At 43.3% G+C, this 20,711-nt stretch overlaps 1 protein-coding gene across 2 annotated transcripts in view; it reads left to right on the forward strand.

Moving 5' to 3' along the window:
* Positions 1-20,711, forward strand: part of BEND4 (BEN domain containing 4) — a 160,142-nt gene that overhangs the window by 58,377 nt on the left and 81,054 nt on the right. For both annotated transcript variants that reach the window (XM_069744534.1, XM_069744535.1), the window contains exons 2-3: positions 2,992-3,561; positions 17,445-17,536. In XM_069744534.1, the coding sequence (XP_069600635.1) occupies positions 2,992-3,561; positions 17,445-17,536 (662 nt within the window). The remainder of the gene's footprint in view (positions 1-2,991; positions 3,562-17,444; positions 17,537-20,711) is intronic.

Raw genomic sequence — 20,711 nt, forward strand, 5'->3', positions numbered from 1 at the left:
GTAATGTACAGAATATGTAAAGTGTATGTTTTCCAATGCAGATTGTACAGAGAAAGCCCAGTGCAAAGGAAAGCAATTACTTCTGTGCGGTGCGTCTGGCAGATTTACATACAAAAGCTTTTACATGTAAATATGTCTCGGAGATAAATATATGTTACTGTCTCACTGAGGATATAGTGTTCAGCTCTTTGGGTCTAAACATAAATGAAGATATTGTTAAAACCTAAACAAGTAAAAAAAAGAGATATTAACTGGGTTCTATACTTATTTTATTCTGAATGTCACTTCCTCACTTTGGAATGGAACATTGAGAGAGGTTTTCCTGTGTTCTCTGCCGCCCCCTGTTGAGTAATGAATGTTGCATGCCTTGTCCAAGAGAAAGGGTTAAAATGGCATTCCTATTATAAGAAGATATCACCTATCCGCAGGATAGATGCTAACTGCTAGGCCACTGATGGTCTGACCCCTCACAATCACTAGAAATGGGGTCCCGAGTGCACCATTCGATTGGATGTTTCCTTGTTCCCAATCTATGTACTTTACCTGGTTCCCAATCTATGTATTTTATGCTTCAATGATTACGGTATATTCCAACAGAGATACGTTACTGCTACGGCCAATCACTAACTGTAGCTTGTCACGGCTGCAGACAGTGATTGGCTGCAGTGCTCTCATACCCATATCAGGACATTGTTTCTGGAGCAAGAAGTACAAGGACCATTGGTGGTCCTGGAAGCATCTGAGCTAGAGCTTTGGGAGATCAGTATGGTGAGTATGATTTTTTTTTTATAGTATTCTAGAAATAAGCTAAAATCATGACTGGAAAATCCTATTAAAGACATGAATGAGACAGATAATGACGGCACCAACAAAACACATAGGTAGAGCCTTGAGATGAAGATATGACACAAGCAGTGCAGTCACAGGCAAAAAACTAAATATTAATATTTTTAATAAGTGTAAATTGAATTAAATCATTAATTCATCATAACTCACGCCACTGTAATGTAGGTAATTGCAAGTTCCACTAGGTGGCAATAGAGTGGAGGGAGGACTGCACACAGCCGGACCAGACCTGCAATGCAGCCGCAAGGCCACCACTAGGTGGCAGCAGAATAGTCAAAACAAGCTGGGTCAAAATAAGACTGTAGCGCAGTACAAAGGGAATAAGCAAACACAGAGTCAATAACAAGCCAAAATGGTCAGTACAGGTCAGGAGCAGATATACCAAAGACAGACAAAACAACAGGTCAGGGTCCAAGCCGAGTCAAAACCAAAACGAAAGGGGAACACAGAGTCGAAAAGGGAAGAGGGGATACACAGACATGGGTTCAGTAAGCAAGCAGCAGGACAAATCAAGGCAAACAGAGTCAGCTACTCACACCGTAGGCAGAAACTATAACTGACATGGTCTGCAGGACAGAGCGGGGATAAATAGCACACTTGAGACCAGACTGAGGCTGAGAAAGTTAACCCCCGGCATGACCAGACCGGAAAAAGGGGAAGACAGGACTCAAAACCCGGTCTGGATCATGAAAATAACCAGGAGAAATATGGAAGCCTCAGCCACAATAGTTATTCACATTTATGATGAGCTATGGGGCTGATTCATTAAGAATTAAGGGCTCACTGGAGTGAGTACGATTCTCCGTATTCGTTAAGAATCTCACGCAACCTAATGAAGTCGGCACATCTTTTTAGTGGCGCGTCCCTCACCAGACATGCAATTCCAATCATAGACTGAGACGAGTCACATTTCTGGAATTAGAGGCACTGGCACGTTTGATGAATTTCATGGGCGGGCATAGCCACACCCAATCCCACCCCGACTCCTCCCCAGCTCACGCTATTTTGACGGAACTGCTTCAGACTGGCTGAAAACACAAAACGTTGCAACGTTTTTGAACAACTCGTTGTGCAAAAAATGGAAGAGTTTTCAAAGCGTTTATGTGAGTTTTCAGGCATATAAGTCAGCCCCTTTGTCTTATAGGTGTGACTACAGCTGGTCAGGTTCTTCTAGGTCAATGTTTCTCAAGACTCATAAGTCAAGTGCCCCCTATTCCAACATATGATGTCAAAGCTTCTCAAGGCCATGCTTGACGTGATCATTGACCAGGTCTGGTATATGATGCTAATGTAATGCTGGTTACTCAACTTTACACATACAGTATATGTACTAAATTGTACAGCAAATGTATCTAAGGTGAGATCAAGAGTACATCTACACGGGACGATAATTGTCCTGTCTAACTGTCTGACAATCACCCAACAAACAAGCAAAATGCTCATTCGACAATTTAAAATGATTTTAAAGCTTTTTTGAAAATCATTGTTATCGGCAGCACACTGTCTTTTGTAAACAGGTCATTGTGCTACCGAGAACAGTGATATTCTGTACGCACAGAATGATCAATTACCGGTTGTTCTGTGTGCAGAGAAGTGTGGTCATCCATGTAGTCGGCTGTCAACCATGAAGTCGTGCAGTCGGCTTCCATACGCACTGTCTAAATGAAGCCTTAACCCCTTTTCGTTTAGACTCCGCACATCTACTGTCTACATAAAATTGTGACCTGGAGAAGATCAAAGTTAAAGGTAATTTGAGATGCGTATCTGAAAACCAGGCTTTACAGTATCTGAGTTTGGGGTCCAGGTTTTTACTTATGTGACACTTGATATTATTTTTGATCATTCCTGTTCTTTCCTATCCAATGTATTGAACATTTTTGAAAGAACTCGGTTGTTTTTTTTTTATGAAAGCGGTTAAGATGTGGTACATTTACACTTTCTTGCTTTTAATACATGTCATCGTTAATTATGCAAATCAATAGGAACATGAGCAATTAACTTTACATTGCAGTGAAAGCTTGTTTTTCCTGTCAGACTGAATAATGGGTAATTCTCTTAGTTAATGAGGGATTGGGCCCATGCAGTCTTTTTTATTACTGATGCTTTTGTACTGTTTTTGTTACTATTTTTGTTCTGTGTTTGCAGAGAGCCGAATGATTCTTGATGCCTTTGCCCAGCAGTGTAGCAGAGTACTCGGCCTGTTGAACTGTGGGGGGAAACTTTTGGACTCCAAGCCTTCTCAGTCTCTGGTGTCATGTGTGAAACAGGAAAATAACGGTTACAGTGAGAGGTCGGAGCAATGCCAATTTAGTAAAGCCTTTCACGGCCAATCGACCAACAAACCAGACGTAGAAATGCAGTACATGCAAAAAAAGCAACAGACGTCAGCGTTTTTACGGGTCTTCACAGATTCACTCCAAAACTACCTATTGGCCGGCAGCTTTCCTGCTCGTAATACCTCATCTTCGAGTGATTATGGTCACTTGACAGACATGGATGTTCTTTCATCTTCTCCGGTACACACAATGGGTGGATGGGCGTCTCCTGCAACCTCGGAATCACATGGTCACCCATCTTCATCAACTCTTCCAGAAGAAGATGATGATGAAGAAGAAGAAGAAGGTTACTGTCCCAGGTGTCAGGAATTGGAACAAGAAGTTATCTGTCTACAGCAAGAGAATGAGGAGCTCAGAAGGAAATTAGAAAGTATACCAGGTATTCTACAGCTTGCATTATCTGTTATTATGATTATCTTGCATTAATTAGAAATGTTGCCCAATATCAAGGTGGTGTTTTAGTCAATTCCTTAAAAGAGTTCTCCACTTTCAGGAAAGTAGGCCCCAATTTGTGTAAAGTAAAGTCAGCAGGTACTCTTCTAGACTCTGTCACTAGTCTAGCTAAGTCACTGAGCTCAGCGTCTCTGCCAAGGTTGACGTCACACGCCAGTGACGCCACTGAGCTCAGTGTAGAAGCTAGATTGGCTAGAACGGTGATGTGCTGTTGATGAGACATCACCCTTGTAACCAAAACATTTGTGTGTTATTTTTGGTATTTTGCAAAGTATATGGCGTCTTTTCCTGGAAGTGGACAACCCCCTTAACAAAACACAAAAATAAATAAATACATGTACCCTTACAAGACGATGTAAGTGTTTGATCATTTTGCAAATTAAAGTAAAGGCTTGACTATAATGGCGCTATTATCCAGATTAAATAGATAGGTTTAGTGAAGAAATTGGCATGGTGCTTAGTCATTAATCAGCATTTGAAGTTTGGGTGTAATAAGCCTTCAGTGAATAAGAGAAGGTCTGTGGGTAAGGTCTTCTATCCTGTAGAAGCCCCTCCGCAAGCTTCTGGTGTCTGTATCTAACTCTTCTTTGAATGTTTGTACTGACATTGTCGTAAACGCTAGCTGTACTTGCATAGATTGATCTACTAGTAGTCTTCATTAAAATGGTGCCTGTGGCGGCTCATGGGCAACTTGAGATCTCGACTAACCATAGCGCAGAAGTCTCAATCTGAAGACACCCGAGGTAAATCTGCGCATGCGACGCCACCGTTGCCATTTTATTGAAGACCATCAGGAGATCAATCTGTGCAAGAATAGCGCTTGGGAGAACTTTCAAACAGGAGGCAGATACAGACACCAAAGACAGGTGGAATGGCTGGGGCAGGAGCTGAAGATCCTACCCACAGTCCCTAACCCTGTGCACCAAAAGCTTATTACATCCAAACTTCAAATGCTGATTAAAGAATAACCAGGGAGCGGATTTCTTCGCTAAGGCCGGGTAGAAATACATGATGCAGCCCCACACTCTGATCCCGAGTGTCGGCTGCAGTGGCGGGTATTGATGCGCGAGTTTCTCGCATTACACACGCAACTGTGACCTCGGCCTTACAGTAGCTATTTAATCTGTATAGCAACACCATTATGGTCATGCCTTTACTTCAACATGCAAAATCATGCTTTCATTGTTCTCTTTAAGAAATCTGTTATTTCATCTCAGATTTTGATATAAAGATTTGATAGAATAGTATTATTCAACCTATGCATTTTCGGATGGAGCTGTCATCCTGCAGCTTAGTGTTTCTGGCTGTAGACATTTGTTTCCACAAACAATAACCCTGATATGTTATTAAGACTGTTATTCTCCTGTTACCTATGGATTTTCATTGTGCTGCTTTTCTCAAATGCTCAGGAAATTGATGAGTGGAACATTCCAGGTTTTATATTGAACTCTGATAGCACTGCAATGCTCTATTGATCGTCGAATGCACGAAGCTCAAAAAATTTGTCATGTCACCAGGGAAAAGTAGGGCACATCAGCAGACATCTGTAATTCCAGCAGATCACTATATACCATACATTTTCATATTCTCTGACCATGGGTTGTGCTCCAAATTGGGGATTGCAATTATATTCCTTCCATTTTGATCGTCCTGCAGAACAAAATGCGCTGATAAATATTGTAGGTTTGTGTTATGTTCTTATTTTCAGTTTAAGTAAGAGATAATGTGATTAAAGGGTTTTCCTATTTCATAGTATTCCATTGAAAAAAATGCCATGTAAAGGTATGTACACACAGCATAATTTTCAGGCAAATTCCATCCACAATTTGCATATATTGGACCCCTCTATTTTTCCTGATGTGGGCGCTGCTAGTAATACCAATTTGGATTGGTCATTGATTTTTTATTTACTTTCTTCTTGCTCTTTACCGTAATTTTCATTTATTTCACACATTGTTAACTACCTCACCTCCCCCTATAAGGTCATTAAAGAACTTTGGGGAAATGAAATACTTTTCATTTTTTATCTGATTTCCTCTGTAACTGTGGCTTATATACCGTATTAAAGCCAGTTACAGGGGAAATCCAGCCTTCTGGTTGCACTACAGTGCTGGTCTGGGTCTTATATGACCCAGCAGCTCCTCCTCTTTCTCTACACCCAGGGGTCCTACATTGGTATCACACAATCCTCAGAGCGAGAGATGAGTGAACAGTCCCAAAAACCTTTATTACGGTACATGCAAACCGAAAGGTCCATAAAACAATCCACCACACAGAGGATAAAATATTCCATGAACACGGATACGGTCCAGTAATGGGATAAATGCTCCGCGAGATGAGAGTCACAATCCTCTGCTTAGAGATCGATATGGCAGTGCTCCACCAGATACTGCTCTGTATAGTGCTCCTCCAGCAGTATTTTCCAGGGTAATAGTGGTTTCTCCAAGTCTCTCTGGGGTGCTGGCCTTAGCCTCAGCATCCCACATAGGATATATCTTACTGGTCTCCATGTCCTCCTCAGGCCCCCTCCTTATATCTAGAGGTAGTGAGACAGGTTGGACGGTTTTCATTCTCCCCAAACCTAGGAATGGTGCCTCAGAGATCAAGGCACTGTAGGGGGTGATTTGTGGCTTTTGGAGGACAGGGGTCATGAAAGGACAGTTGGAAAAGTAAGCAGGGGATCATCAAAGGGCATGGACACATTCAGGCTGAACATGGTAACTGAGCTAATTCAATTATCGGACCTTCTGTAAGGTAATTACAACTCTAGACAAGACCGGGAATATACTCCTAAAATCAGTAAAAATATGAACATAACCCTGACGCCATCACATCCTCTCCCCCTTTTAATAAGTGAGCACACCATGAGGTCTACACAGACCTCTGGCCACCTCATTTTAGTCCACATTGCACAACTGTTTATAGTTCCTTGTAGTGGTAGGGGTAGGTCGGGCTGAGGATGGCTATGGTTCATCTTGTTGGGACAGTCCATTAGCATTCTGGTGTTGGCTTCCCCGTTTGTATTGGATGGAGAAGCTGTAAGGTTGTGAGAACAAGCTATGTTGTCCCCTGATATGCTGTTTAGCCATGTGAGGGGGTTGTGGAAGGTAATAATTGTAAAGTCTCTGCCTTACAAGTAAGGCTGCAATTTTTTTAGTGCCCATTTAATGACAAGGCACTCCTTGTTAATGGTGGCATAGGCAACGTCCAGATTCAGTAGTTTCCGACTGGCAAAAGCAACAGAATATTCCACCCCAGCAGCATTCACCTGGCTAACAACTTCCCCAGTCCCAAAGGTGGATGCATCGAGGAACCTGCGCTTATAGCCAGGAGTGACCAAGACAGGAGCAGTGATGAGGGTGGTTTTTAATCCTGAAAAGGCATCCTGGCATACAGTCATCCATGTCACATTCCTAGGCTTGCTCTTGCGGGTCAGGTCAGTTAGGGGATTGGCCAAGATGCGAAATTAGAAGCAAATTTTCGATAGTAACCAGCAGCTCCCAAAAACGCTAGTACCTACTTCTTAGTCTTAGATCTGCACCAGTTGCTAATGGCTTCCATTTTGACATGCTCAGGCCCTAGGGTCCCACTCCCTACTATATACCAGAGATACTGCACTTCAGCCATCCCAAAATGGCATTTAAAAGGCGAATGGTCAGTTCTGCAATCAGGGTACAGTGTTATATTAGGCTCAAGTGTTCAAGATGATCCTCCCAGGTTATGCTGAAAATGTCAATGTCATCCAAGTAAGCACAGGCAAAGTACTGACATTGTTCTAACTGTCGCTCTACCAGTTTGTAAAAAGGGAGCATTTTTCATGCCGAAGGACATTCTGAGGAACTCAAAAAGACCAAATGGAGTAATAGAAGGACGAGCACTTTCCAGCATCCTCCGTTATGGGTGTCTGCCAGTACCCCTTGGTCAAGTCTAATGTGGTTACAAATTGGGCACTAGCAAGCCGATCCAATGGATCAATCCTGGGCATGGGGTAAATGTCACTTTTGGTGGCATCATTTAATCTCCGGTAATCGACGCAGAAACGTGTTGTACCATCCTTGGGGACCAGGACGACAGGAGAGGCTCAGGAGCTGAGATGACTGAATAACCCCTAGTTGTTTCATCTCCTCAAGTTTGTTATTTACAGTATCATTCTTGAACAGCCTCTGGAACCCGGTAGGCAGCCTGCTGAATGGGATGTTGTCCTTAGGTTTCCACATGGTGGCTGGTGAGAGTAGTCCGCCCTGGCTTTGAGAAAGCCGAAGCCCTCTGTCTTAGTAGAGAGAAAATATTTTCCTTTTGTATATCCGATAAATGTGAACCCAGGAGCACTTGTTCCAGGGATCCTCCCGCTTGGGCCACCTGGAGAAGATCGGGAAGATACTCTTCCTCTGAGGTATCACTAGGGGCGTGGCAGACGTCTAGAACAGGCAGAGTTCAGTCATGATATTCTTTCAGCATGTTGATGTTGACGGTCTTCTGTCGTCAACCACTAGGTCCAGGGCAATGATGTAGTTAGTCTCATTAATTTTCCTGACAACCTGATAAGGACCATCTCATGTTGCTTGAAGCTTATTGGCAGGGGAAACAATAATCATGCGCGCCTGTTGTCCTTCCATAAATTCTTTGGTCCTGGCATTATGGTCATACCAGGTCTTTTGCCAGGACTGGGCCATTCGCTGGTGTTCTTTAGCCAAGGTAGCCAGCTGGACAAAATGGTATCGGAACTCTAGAACATAGGGAATATTGGGTGTTCCACTATCTGAGATACCTCCCTCCCAGTAGTTTGAGGGGAGAGAGCCCTGTGGACTCTTGGTAAACCTCCCTATAGGCGAAGAGGAGATGTGGCAGGTATTTTTCCCAGTGCTTTTCCAAGTCAACAATAGCCTGCAGCATATTTTTTAGGGTTCCATTAAAGCGTTCACATGGTCCGTTGGTCTGCTGGTAGTATGGAGTGGTGCGAATGGCTCGAATACCACATGTATGCTAGAGGGTCTGCAGCAGGTCTGAAATGAAATGAGTCCCTTGATCCAATAATATTTCACTGGGGAACACTCCCTAGGTAAAGATATTAACAAGAGCCTTGACTGCCTTTATTGCTTTAATACTCGACAGGGGCATGGCTTCAGAATACCGAGTGGCATAGTCCACCACTGTCAGGATGTATTTTTTTCCTGACCGGCTAAGGTGGGCCAGAGGTCTTATGACGTCCACTTCTACGCATTGAAACTGTTCTTCAATTTATGGGCAGGTGTTGCTGCAGTACATTAAGTCGAGCTCCTGGATGCCACATCTGCTGGCAAACATCGCAGGTGCAGCAGTAATAGGCTACCGACTGTGAGATGCCAGGCCAGTAAAACTTTGGGTCAGCTCTTTTCAGTCCTTTTCCTCCCTTGATGCCCAGCCAAGGGTTTGTCATAGGCCAGTTTGAGTAGCTGTGCCCTGTACTTCTGAGAGACAATGAGTTTCCTGGTTGCTGCATCAGGAATGTTCTTGTCACTGATCTTTGTTACATGATAATACAAATCCCTTTTCTCGGGTGAAGCTATACTTATTATCTTCCACATGCCCAGTTTCTGCCTTTAGCCTAAGGGCTGGCTGCCAAGGTAGTGTCACCCAACTGTTTCTTTTTTAAACTGCTCTCTATCCCAAGACTCTCCCAATGTAGTAGCAGGGGATGGATTGCTTACCGACTCTGATGGGGGTCATGGTGGTCATTCCCCGGTGAAGTCCAGATGTCGTGGTGCTTAAATGGCCTGCAGTTGGGTGACAGCTCCCACAAAATGGCACTGTAACTCCCCAATGTCATTTCCAAGGAGGATGTCTGCGAGAAGTCCTCTCATAACTCCAGCACTGTTTTTCCCCAAATGCATAGGAACTTACTGTATATATTTGTGGGTACCCACCACCAAGACAGTGGGAATTCTCTGGTGAATTGCCTCGGGTCAAACCATACGGTGGTCAGCGATAGTCAGGAATGCCCCATGTCTCTAAATCCCAACAATTTGTATCCTTCAATTAAAACATCCTGCAGGTGGCATTGCCGTTGCTCTGGGTAGCTTGGGAACAAAGGCCGGAGGCAGTACACTCCAGAAGGGGTAGGGGTCGGTAGTCCACTCTGGTGGGTGGGTGGTAAATGTTTCTCAGGTAATATAGAGAATGTTCAGCACTGGTGCTCCGTTCCCCAGCCTGCACTTGCGGTGGACACCGCGTGCTCCCTCCACTCATCAGGCTGACAGCGCATACCTTCCTCTTAGCCCACAGCAGCGGCGACTCCGCATGGTTTCATATCTACTGGGGGATAGCGTTACCTGTGATACACCACCCTGCATCTGCAGATTGTTCTCACCTGCTGGGATCTATATACCTTCAGGCTTCTTTTCTGATAGCACCATCTGGGCCATATTCCCCTGTGTCCATGGACCGATACTATCACCTGAATTTCATATAGCTCCAGGCTTTTTTCTGATGCAATGTAGTTTCAACTATTGGGGCTCCTTCAACATACTAGTTATCTAGCACACTGATGAAGGTCCAGTTACGACCGAAACGTTTGTGTTACTGTATGTATAATAAACCCCAATTTTGCATCACAACACGTCCGGAGTATGCCAGTCACTTATTATCTGTAAATGTTTCTCAGGCAGGATGTAGTGCACAACATGCACTGGACAAGGTAGGGGTGCTTAGGGCTCCATCTGAGTCCTTGAGGGACTGCAGAATTGCAGGTGAACGTGTTGCCTGCACCCATAACATCTCTCTGTAATTCCCCCAGGTCATGGTCAGAACTGTTGGGTCCCAGGATTGTGAGGCGTGGTTGTCATCAGCCTATGGCTAGGGGGAGGGGCAGATATCACCGGAGGGGGGCGGGGCGCAGGAGTAGGCTGTGGTTTATTGTTAAGAAGCTTCCTCCATTGCGGTTGGATAAAAAGGGCTTCACCGACCAGGGCTACAGCTGTATCCAAGGTGCACAGCGTTCGCTCCCGGACCCATTGCCATAATCTGAGGGGCACTTGGAAAGAAATCGTTCTATAAGGAATGCCTGTATAACATCTACCACAGTGAAGATGTTTTCCGCTTCCAGCCATCTCCGACATGCCTGGGACATCCTAAGCAATCCTGGTACATGGGAAGTCTTGCAACTGGGCCCTGTATGATTCTGGGGTGATGGCATGGTAATTCAGGATAGTCCATTCTACAATATTAGAATCCCAGTTTCACGGTGAGTCAGTGGTTCAGTAAGCCTTCGCCACGCTTCCGTTCAGGCATCCCACTAACAAACGCATCCAGCCAGAGTGGGGCACCTCCATCATGGCATACATCTGCTCAAAGTCTTTGAACAGCCCCTCAACATCTCTGGAAACCTCATCAAATGGCTTGAAGTCTGTCCGGGTGATCTGTACAGGCTCCTGAATCTTTGGGTTTATACTCCAATTCACTTTACTCCCTCCTTCGAGCTTTATTGCTTCTTGTCTCTGCTGTGCTTGGCCAGCAGCCTCCTCCTTATACTCCTGAGAAACGCCTGGACCCAGAGCCTCCATCTCTTCTTCGCACCACACCAACCACTCCGTTGGACACCTGGGAGAAGGTGCTCTGGCTAGCACACACCAGTAGATCAATTAAGGACTCTTTAGGCAGTCGCTGGTAGCTCAGGCCCAGATCTCTGGATCTCTCTTGTGTACTGGATACGGTCCAGTTTCTGTATTGATAATTACGACTCTAGACAAGATGGGGAATACACAGAATGATACAGAGCAACAGAGCAATAAAATCAGTAAAAATATGAACATAGACAGAACGATACCCCACACACCATATCAAACCCATATCACATGATCATTGGGTCTGGAGGAGTAAGCCCTGTCAGCACTTGCTAATACTGAATACTCAGCACTTGTTCAGGACTGTGTATAGGAAAGTAGAGACATATCTTACCGTCCCTGCTTTCTCAATGGCAATGTCTGACATCCGGGTCCCTGCTCCTGCAGGTGCTCGATGTCGTGCAGTGCACCTGCTCTACATCGCAGTGATATTTTAGAATATCACTACAGAACCACACTGCTTCCTGGATGTTTATCATCCGTGGGTGGTCCAGAAGAAGTTAAAGACAAAATAAAATGTATTTTGCTTAAAATTCCATGTTCCATTTTGATAAATTTGGCTTAAAAATGTCAGCAACTGTCACAGGAAAAAAAAAGTGACTTAAAAAAAAAAAAATCGCACATGATGAATCGCGGCACATGCTAATCTCACGATGTAGAAGAACTCAGTCTATCCACAATCAGGGTTACCTGCAGTGCTCTGTAAAGTCACAGATGTATTATGGTGTCATGAAGTTTTAAGATCTGTGGCTTTACATGGGACTGCAAGAAAACCTACTCTATTCCAATGCACAGAATAAAAACTTTACTCGCTCCATACTGCCATTTTTGCTTTTGTCTTTTCGTCTTATCTCATCCTATCTTTGGTGCTTGCCAGAGAGCAGGAGACCAGAGAGGTTGGGTTAGTGAAGGCAGCAGGGGAAAGTCCTTCCCCTTGTGGCTGAGATTTTACTGGGGATCTGCTGCCTAATTTAATAACCATCCTGTGTAGAAGTCTTGTGTAGTAATACGTATGAGTCTTTATTTACCATAATTCAACCTCTGGCCTTAATCCTTTTTTTTATTTTGTTTGATTTTTGTTGCTATAACTTTTTTCATAGATTGAAGGGAAAGAGCCCAATAATTCCACCATTCTTTCTTTATTTTTATGGCTTTCATCATACATCTCTTCCCACTCCCCTGTAGCGGTGGGATATGGGGTAATAAAGGGTTAATGTCACCTTGCTATTGTAAGGTGACATTAAGCCAGGTTAATAATGGAGAGGTGTCAATAAGACTCCTCTCCCATTATTAATCCTATGTTCATAAAGGGCTAAAAAAACACACATTAGGAAAAAAGTATTTTAATGAAATAAATACACAGGATGTTGTAATAGTTCATTAAACGCTCAATCCAATTGAAGACCCTTGTCACCTGAAACAAAGTTAAAATAAAAAAACAACAATATCCCATACCTCTCCGGCATTACAGTCAAGTCCCACAATGTAAATCCATCAGAAGGGGTTAAATAATTTTACAAGCAGGAACCTGCTAATGCAGCTGTGCTCCTGCCTGTAAAAAGTGGGGAATGAATGGAATGCAGGGGAACGTAGCTACCTAGACTTGCGGTGCTGCGCCCCCTGCTGGCATAACCTCATATGAACTCGAGCGTGGGAATTTTTCAGAATATTTTCTCACCCTAACCTGGCTTAATGTCACCTTACAATAGCAAGGTGACATTAACCCTTTATTACCCCAATAACCCACCACTACAGGGGAGTGGGAAGAGAGAGGCCAAGTGCCAGAATAGGTACATCTTACAGATGTGCCTTTTCTGGGGTGGCTGGGGGCAGAAAAATAAGGGATATGAAATGGTTTACTGTATGTAAACCATGTCACATATCCTGTCGGGTTTGATAAGGAGATAGCAAAATCCGGCAATTGAATTACCAGCTTTTCTGCTATCTAGCGCTGGATGAAATATAAATATATATATATATATATATATATATATATATATACATATATATATGTATATATATATATATATATATATATATATATATACATATATATGTGTGTCTCACTGACATAGTGTGTGTATATATATATACTATGTGTAGACATTAATTTTATCTGTTCTATTCTAACCTGTCAGTGTGATTTTACTGTACACCGCACTGAATTGCCGGCTTTTCTCTCTAACAGCGCTGCGTATTCCTCGCAAGTCACACTGCTGGTCCGTGTGCAATCCGTATTTTTGGGGCTTCCATAGACTTTCATTGGCGATTCTCGGCCGAGAAACGCTGACAATCGCAGCATGCTGCGATTTCACTCGGATCCTGAATACGGCCGAGAAAACAACGGATAAGGAGCTGCCCCATAGATTAACATTGGGCCGAGTGCTATGCGATTTTTTAGCGCATAGCACTCGTCTGTATTACAGACTAGTGTGACTCCGGCCTAAAAAGCAGCCTCCTTTTTGTTACTAGGTATCTTCAAATTATTATTTCTTATAACCTTTTAACTGTGGAGCTAAATATCCAAAACACTGGATAGCAGAACAGCATACTGGAAATCTGAATAATTTATTATTTTAATGACTTCAGTAATTTTAATGACTTGTTGGTTTACTCTCTCTCCCTGTCTCTCTCTTTCTCTCTCTGTCTCTCTCTCTGTCTCCCTCTCTCTTTCTTTCTTTCTATCTTTCTTTCTTTCTTTCTTTCTTTCTTTCTCTCTCTCTCTCTCTCTCTCTCTCTCTCTCTCTCTCTCTCTCTCTCTCTATCTCTCTCTCTCTCTCTCTCTCTCTCTCTCTCTATATATACATATTTACAGGATATGTCATACTTGGACTTGATAGTACATGATCAAAAAATAAACTATTTTCTGATTTCTGTTGGAAAAACCCCTTTACATTAATTTTGAGCAGAAGCCAAATTTTACAAAGATCTTGTTTTTGTAATTCGCAGTGTGCGAAATCAGCAAAATGGTGACCAGCTGCGGCCACCATTTTTCTGAGCTACAGAGGGCCAGGCAAAAGGTTAAAATAGAAATACTCGCCAATCACCTGTCCTGCTGTTCCCACAGCTCACCATCCAGTCCTTTTCGTATATTATTTTCTCCTACCGCAGTAATTTGCATTCACTTTAGCTTCTTCAGGCTGGAACTTCTGGCACGACTAGGCCTCTGATGTCTCTGTGCGCTGTGTAAACAGTGACATCGGAGGCCTTAACATGCCATAAATCCTGGCCTGGACGATAGAGGCTATAAAGGATGTCCCCAACTGGGAAAGGGGAGAAGGAAAAGTACAGAGGACTGGATGGATGCAGGGAAGTAAGGCGAGTGGCAAGGTGAGTATTAAAGGGGTTGTCCCAATTGCTATATTCCACTGTGTAAAATAAGAACTGCCTGCCTGCACTCATCTCCTGTGCCAGCTTTGCTCCAGCGATGATGATGCCAGGGCTCCCGGGACTCACATGATGTTGTTATGCCACTTGAGCCCTGCGGCCAATAGCAGCACTTTACTATGACTTATTTCAGACAAAATTGATGCTTAGAAGAAGTGAGAGCTGCTGCTTTCAGACACCCTCTGAATGTAAGGTACGTCCAAAGGATGTGAGTGTAGTAGCAGCTAATTTGGTGCAGAGCTCAATTGGCATACCAACATCATGCGAGTCCCAGAAGACCCTGCGTCAGCACCAGAGGTGAGTACAGGCTGCTTTTTTATACAGGGAAAAATAACTGATTGAGAAAGGGTTGCCTGAGTAGGCACATACATGGGTTATTTCTAATGTGAGAACCCTTTTGAAGAATGTCAATTTTGTACCCCAAACCAACAGCATGTACATAAATGCGCTTTAATCCTGATTAAATTCTTAACTTGCATGTAGAAATCTGTTTTGCAATTTTAGAGAAATCCTTTGTTGACATCATATGCTAATGAGTTGCACGTGCTGTGGGGTCAGACATTTCGCTTTCAGCTTTCTTGCCTCTCTCCCTGTTCCCCACCTGCCTCATGTCGCTGACTGTGTCATGAAAATAGAAAGTGGGGCTCCCAAGTATGTTACCACAAAGTGGGAGTAAAAGGACAGATAGAGGTGTTCGCTCACCTGGGTGAATTGTGACCTGGCACAACTTCGTTGATCGTAGGGAAATGGATAGGCAACTTCTCCATCCTCTTATCCACACCTGGATAGGAAGAGAAACAGGATCGGTAATCCGAAACAGAGAAGTTACAGGCTGAATGTGCGCTAAAACATTCTTTATTCACACAACGTGCTTCGGAAGAAGGAATCTACCCGATTTCGAAACGCATTGTATGAATAAAGGATCTTTTAACTCACATCCATCCTGTAACTTCTTGGTAGTGTCGGGGACTACCGCTCCTGTTTGTCCTTCAGTCTCTTCTCCTGTCTCTGGCTCACATGTCTGGCAGGGAAATTAGGTCACTAAAACAGGAGTGACCTGTCAATCAGCGACAGGAGGTGACAGGGAGTAACGAGAGAGGCAAAACTGATTTAGACAAGGGTAAGGTTTTCATCAGCATTACCGCTAGTTTGGGGTATAAAATCTTGATGACGGGTTCCCTTTGAGGTAAATCTTGGTGTAATGCCAAGAACAATGGGGGTCATTTGTGACCAGAAAAAGACTAATATTGAAAAATGAATAGATAAACAATTTACACAACCGGTGATCATTGTCAGATATTATGGATGTCAAAGAGTGAACCTGCAGAACCACAACGAACCTCCCAAGGGTGAATTTGCCTGGTGGACCACCCCCAATACAGGGAGCGTTAGGGGCAGGCCCAAGGGAGACTATTGCCACAGAAGCTGATACCGGGGAACAGGAAGCAGGAGAGGAAAGATGCGGAAGTGGCTAAGGCGGAGACACAGGACAAAGTGACAGTGACCCAAACACAGAGTGGACTGGATATGGTGGATGCCCAGGACAGGCAGGGCATGGCGGAGACACAGGACGGGCTGGATATGGTGGATGCCCAGGTCTGGCAGGGTATGGCAGAGACAGGACGGACTGGATATGGCGGACGCCCAGGACTGGCAGGGTATGGCGGAGACACAGGGCGGACTGGATATGGCGGACGCCCAGGACTGGCAAGATATGGCAGAGGCACAGGACGAACACAGAATAGCACAGGAAAGCAACAAAACACAGAGGGACCTGGGTCAAGTGAGGACAAATGACAATCAGGCATGGAGCAGAGGAAGGAGTTACCTTAAATAGACTGAGTGCTGCAGAACTCCAGGGTAAAGATCCTCCAGAATCATAGAGTGGAGGAACGGAGCGTCTGCAGGCCAGAGAGAGGAAGTGCGCGCACGCGCACCCGACTAGAGCCAGGGACCAGCGGTGAGTCAAGAGAAGAGACCGGGAGGCGCGCGCATACCGATGGAGCGTTCCGGGAGAGGTAAGTATGCTGCGAAACAGGTGCGGCAGGCGTCACAATCATATTATATTTGGTACATTATGTCCCTTGTAGTTCGGTCACGGCTGTGACTCTTACAAAGACTGATATAAAATGTGGATCATTTATAGAGATGTCCAAATATCTGAATGATGTCAATATCAACAGCATGAGCTGGAATTGCAGTCATGGGGAACATGTTTCATTAACTTGTGACTGATCTACTGTAATTGGAAACCCATTGTTTTATTGTAATGCGTAGGAATGTATAAAGCTTATATTGTTCCAATATTCATGGAAGATATGAGAATATCATTGAAAGAAAGTTTAGTACTTTTTTGACTTTCACCAAACTGCGCTTTATGAAATATTGACATTGTCTACAAATCTCATGGTGGCCTTAGAAGAAACCGCCACTTGTCGTGAAACCATGGAAATATGTCACTAAGGTCAGATTTAAGAGTGACTTTAACTTCATGCTCAATCTCTAAACATTAACCATCTGGAATGAATCTAATTAAGGTTATAATGACCTAATTTGCATTTCATTAGTAAATGAGAATAAAATTGAAATGCAGACTTTTACCGGGAATTACATTTGTTTAAGATTATTACCTCCTTTACTTTAAGGGATACAGAAAAGTTTCATTACCTACACCTGTAGCCTTCAGAAGATTGCCAGACGCAAAAATGTTCTTGAAGAAAAGTGATATTTTTGTTTCACACTTTCATGCTTTTTATTATTTGTTGGTTTAGATGGCAGCTGCTGACTTTAGCGGACGTGTATGTGACTTCTTTGTCTTTTACAGTGCCGTGCCAGACAGTATTAGACTATTTGAAGACTGTTCTTCAACATCACAATCAGTTGATTATGCCGCAACCTATAGATCAACCTTCTGAGGTAATGTACTGACAAATCTACTACCTAAAACTGTTTAGGATACAATTAAAATGTGAGAATTCAGTTTTTGCTTTTGTTAGCAGCACTTTTATTGCACAAACTGTCTGTTTTTACATATGCAAATTGCCTCTTCAGAGAAAAAGAGGACTTAAACTCTATAGCGCCACCTGTTGGAAGTAGCGATCCTACAAGTCACAATCAACCCTTTAACGAGTCGTGCAATATGACTTAGGATAAAAGCCAAATCAATATCTCTGTGTTTTTACATAGGATTTTTCACTACTGATTGGCAGTTTTTATGGTATAATGTACAGAATGCTAACTCAGTGGTGGAGATGTGGTTGGACTAGCAGGCACGAGACAGCTAGTCCTGTAGTGATAAGCTGCTGCTGAGAAAACACCTATTTTATTGAAACTAGAACAGCCCAGTAAGTGACACTTCGCTGGAATTAGACTCTCTTCTTCTATGTCATGTTGCTCTCAGATTACATAGCAAAGACCTGCTGACAGTTTCCTATTCATACTTATCGGCTGTTACATTTATTTAAACTGACCATACCTGTTCAAGGATACCAGGCAAAGGACAAAAGATATTTTTGGGACTGTCCTTTGAAAGAAAGATGGATTAAATATCATGAGTAGAACTACAGATCTGTTCTGTTGGGCAAAAATGTCAACCAGGATGCCGAAGATATCATGGGTGAAATAAAACTATTGTTCGCTGTTAAAGATTACCTTTCCGTAAGACTCAAATTGTCTATTTTTGTCTTATTTTCATTTATTCCATTGATATTGAGCATGGGAAGTCTTCTGCTAGCTTGCTCCTGACGACAAAATGGCTTACATGTAATAACGAATCGATCTACTATGTTTGTTACCATCTGATCCGATATTATCCAGTACAAGGATGGGGCGGATCATGACACTGCTTCATATCAGCGATGATCCAGGGGAAGTAATTTAACTATTAATGGGAACCTTTCAGAATCTTTTACACCTTTAGGCCGGTTTCACACGTCACTGGCTCCGGTACGTGTGGTGACAGTTTCCTCACGTACCGGAGACACTGACACACGTAGACACATAAGCATAAATGTGTCTCTGCAGATGTCAGCCTGTTTTCACAGACCGTGTGTCTGTGTGCAAAACACGGAGGCATGTCATTGTTCATGGGAGCGCACGGATCACACGAACCCATTAAAGTCAGTGGGTGCATGTAAACACGTACCGCACTCGGATGCCGTCCTTGTGCGTTTTTAAAAGTCATAGGGTTAAAATTGAAACAAATTGTTTCAAAACACGGACATGGACGATAAACACGGACACATGGATAGCACACGGATGGCCTACGTGCAGACACGGATAGCTCCGGGACCGTTTCTTCCGGTACCGGAAATATCTGGACATGTGAGACTGGCCTAACACACACACACACATACACACACACCAAACCATTAATATAAATCCAAGCAGAGAAAAAAACAGAAAGTGCACTCACCGGTCTGTTGTGCGAAAGTCCTTTACTCAGAACATGTGCGGGCACACTGGGGAGAACGTGGACAAAAGACGACGGCCGTTTCGCGCTGCCGCGCTTCTACGGGTCTCAATCATTGAGACCCGTAGAAGCGTGGCAGCGCGAAACGGCCGTCGTCTTTTGTCCACGTTCTCCCCAGTCTGCCCGCACATGTTCTGAATAAAGGACTTTCGCACAACAGACCGGTGAGTGCACTTTCTGTTTTTTTCTCTGCTTGGACTTATTTGATTTTGCTATTTCAGTGCACCCAGTGTCTAGCAGGCATATACGGCACAGCAGCGGCATTTAGTTGCAGTTTTTGTGGAGGTGGTTTATCTTGCAGGCATAACGGTGCCGTGTTTTTTCTACCTTTTTTCTACCTTTTTGAAGACAAACCATTAATGTGTTTGCGCAGCCCTTTAAAAGATCTACTTGATCCTTTTATGACCCCAGAGTGATGCTTCATGTTTTGAACCTGTGTATGGAAGGGCGATGAGGCGTGACGATGTTCTTACAGATCCTTAGCCTCCTCTGTAATCTTGACCACCAACACCCTCCATGGTCCAATCACTATGAATTTTGGTGCATGTATGTAAATGTAGTCCACCTCCCAGGTGCTGCAGTGCATAGAGGTCTTTTAGAGCAGCATTGTCATCAGGTGTAGAATAATAGGTTTGCATCCAACTGAAAAGGACAAGAGTGACTATCGTTGTGAGGAGGAGAACCTTGGTAATCGGCTGTTTTTAACCAAACGGCATTGTTGTTGGTGTTCTCTGCTCTACTGCACTGCCGCCAGTCACTCAGTGACAGGGATTTCCTCCCAATGCTTCTCCCTAATGTGCTTTAGGGTTTAATGCTGGTAAATCATATCGCCTTTCATGGTTATGGTTGACTGGAATTTTAGTTTACGTAGCAGATATAATATTCACTTTAATTTCTATTTTTTTCTAGCATAACAGAACTTTTATACTGTCTTAGGGAAGCCCAAAAGTTAAAGGGATTGTCCATGATTTCAATTAATTGGGAAAAAGTTGATAAAAAATAAAAATAATACTCACCTGCCTGTGTAATTGGAGACATTAACAACTTTAGTTCTTAGTTATGACCTCATTAGCCAACAATTATTTTTTGCCTTTGGCCGGGGGAGTTAGTTCTAAAAGTGTCTTTGTACCAAGTCTTATGCGGAATCACTGAAGATTAGGCATCCTCATCCTTACGCTCTAACATTCACCTACCTTGTAATTACTGGCTACATTTCTCCTTCTTTATCCTCATTTTAGATTGCATTTAAATTATGATAATTACATTGTTTGTTCACAGCCATGATGTGCTCTCATACGAGCGCGTTGTCTCCAAAATTCCCTCAAGTCTACGAGAGTTTTTGAAGGTAGAGGACACCGTAGCCTCCTGCAAAGTTTCCAACTCTCACATCACTTTGATGGAAGGTGTCTTGATATGTTAATTGAAGATTACGTTTGATCTCTTTCATAGCTTTTATGGCTACCCACACTTTTTCTAAGTCCCATAGGACCTCAGATGCATGATGATGAGGAGAGTCAAGAATCATCTTAAGTAACTGTTAATACTTCCTTTCTTTAGAATCCAAATTTGAATGTGTGCACATTATTAACCATAATTATCCTACAGTGAAAATGGCACTGT

The sequence above is a fragment of the Ranitomeya imitator genome, chromosome 1, assembly GCF_032444005.1.
Source record: "Ranitomeya imitator isolate aRanImi1 chromosome 1, aRanImi1.pri, whole genome shotgun sequence".
NCBI lineage: Eukaryota > Metazoa > Chordata > Amphibia > Anura > Dendrobatidae > Ranitomeya > Ranitomeya imitator.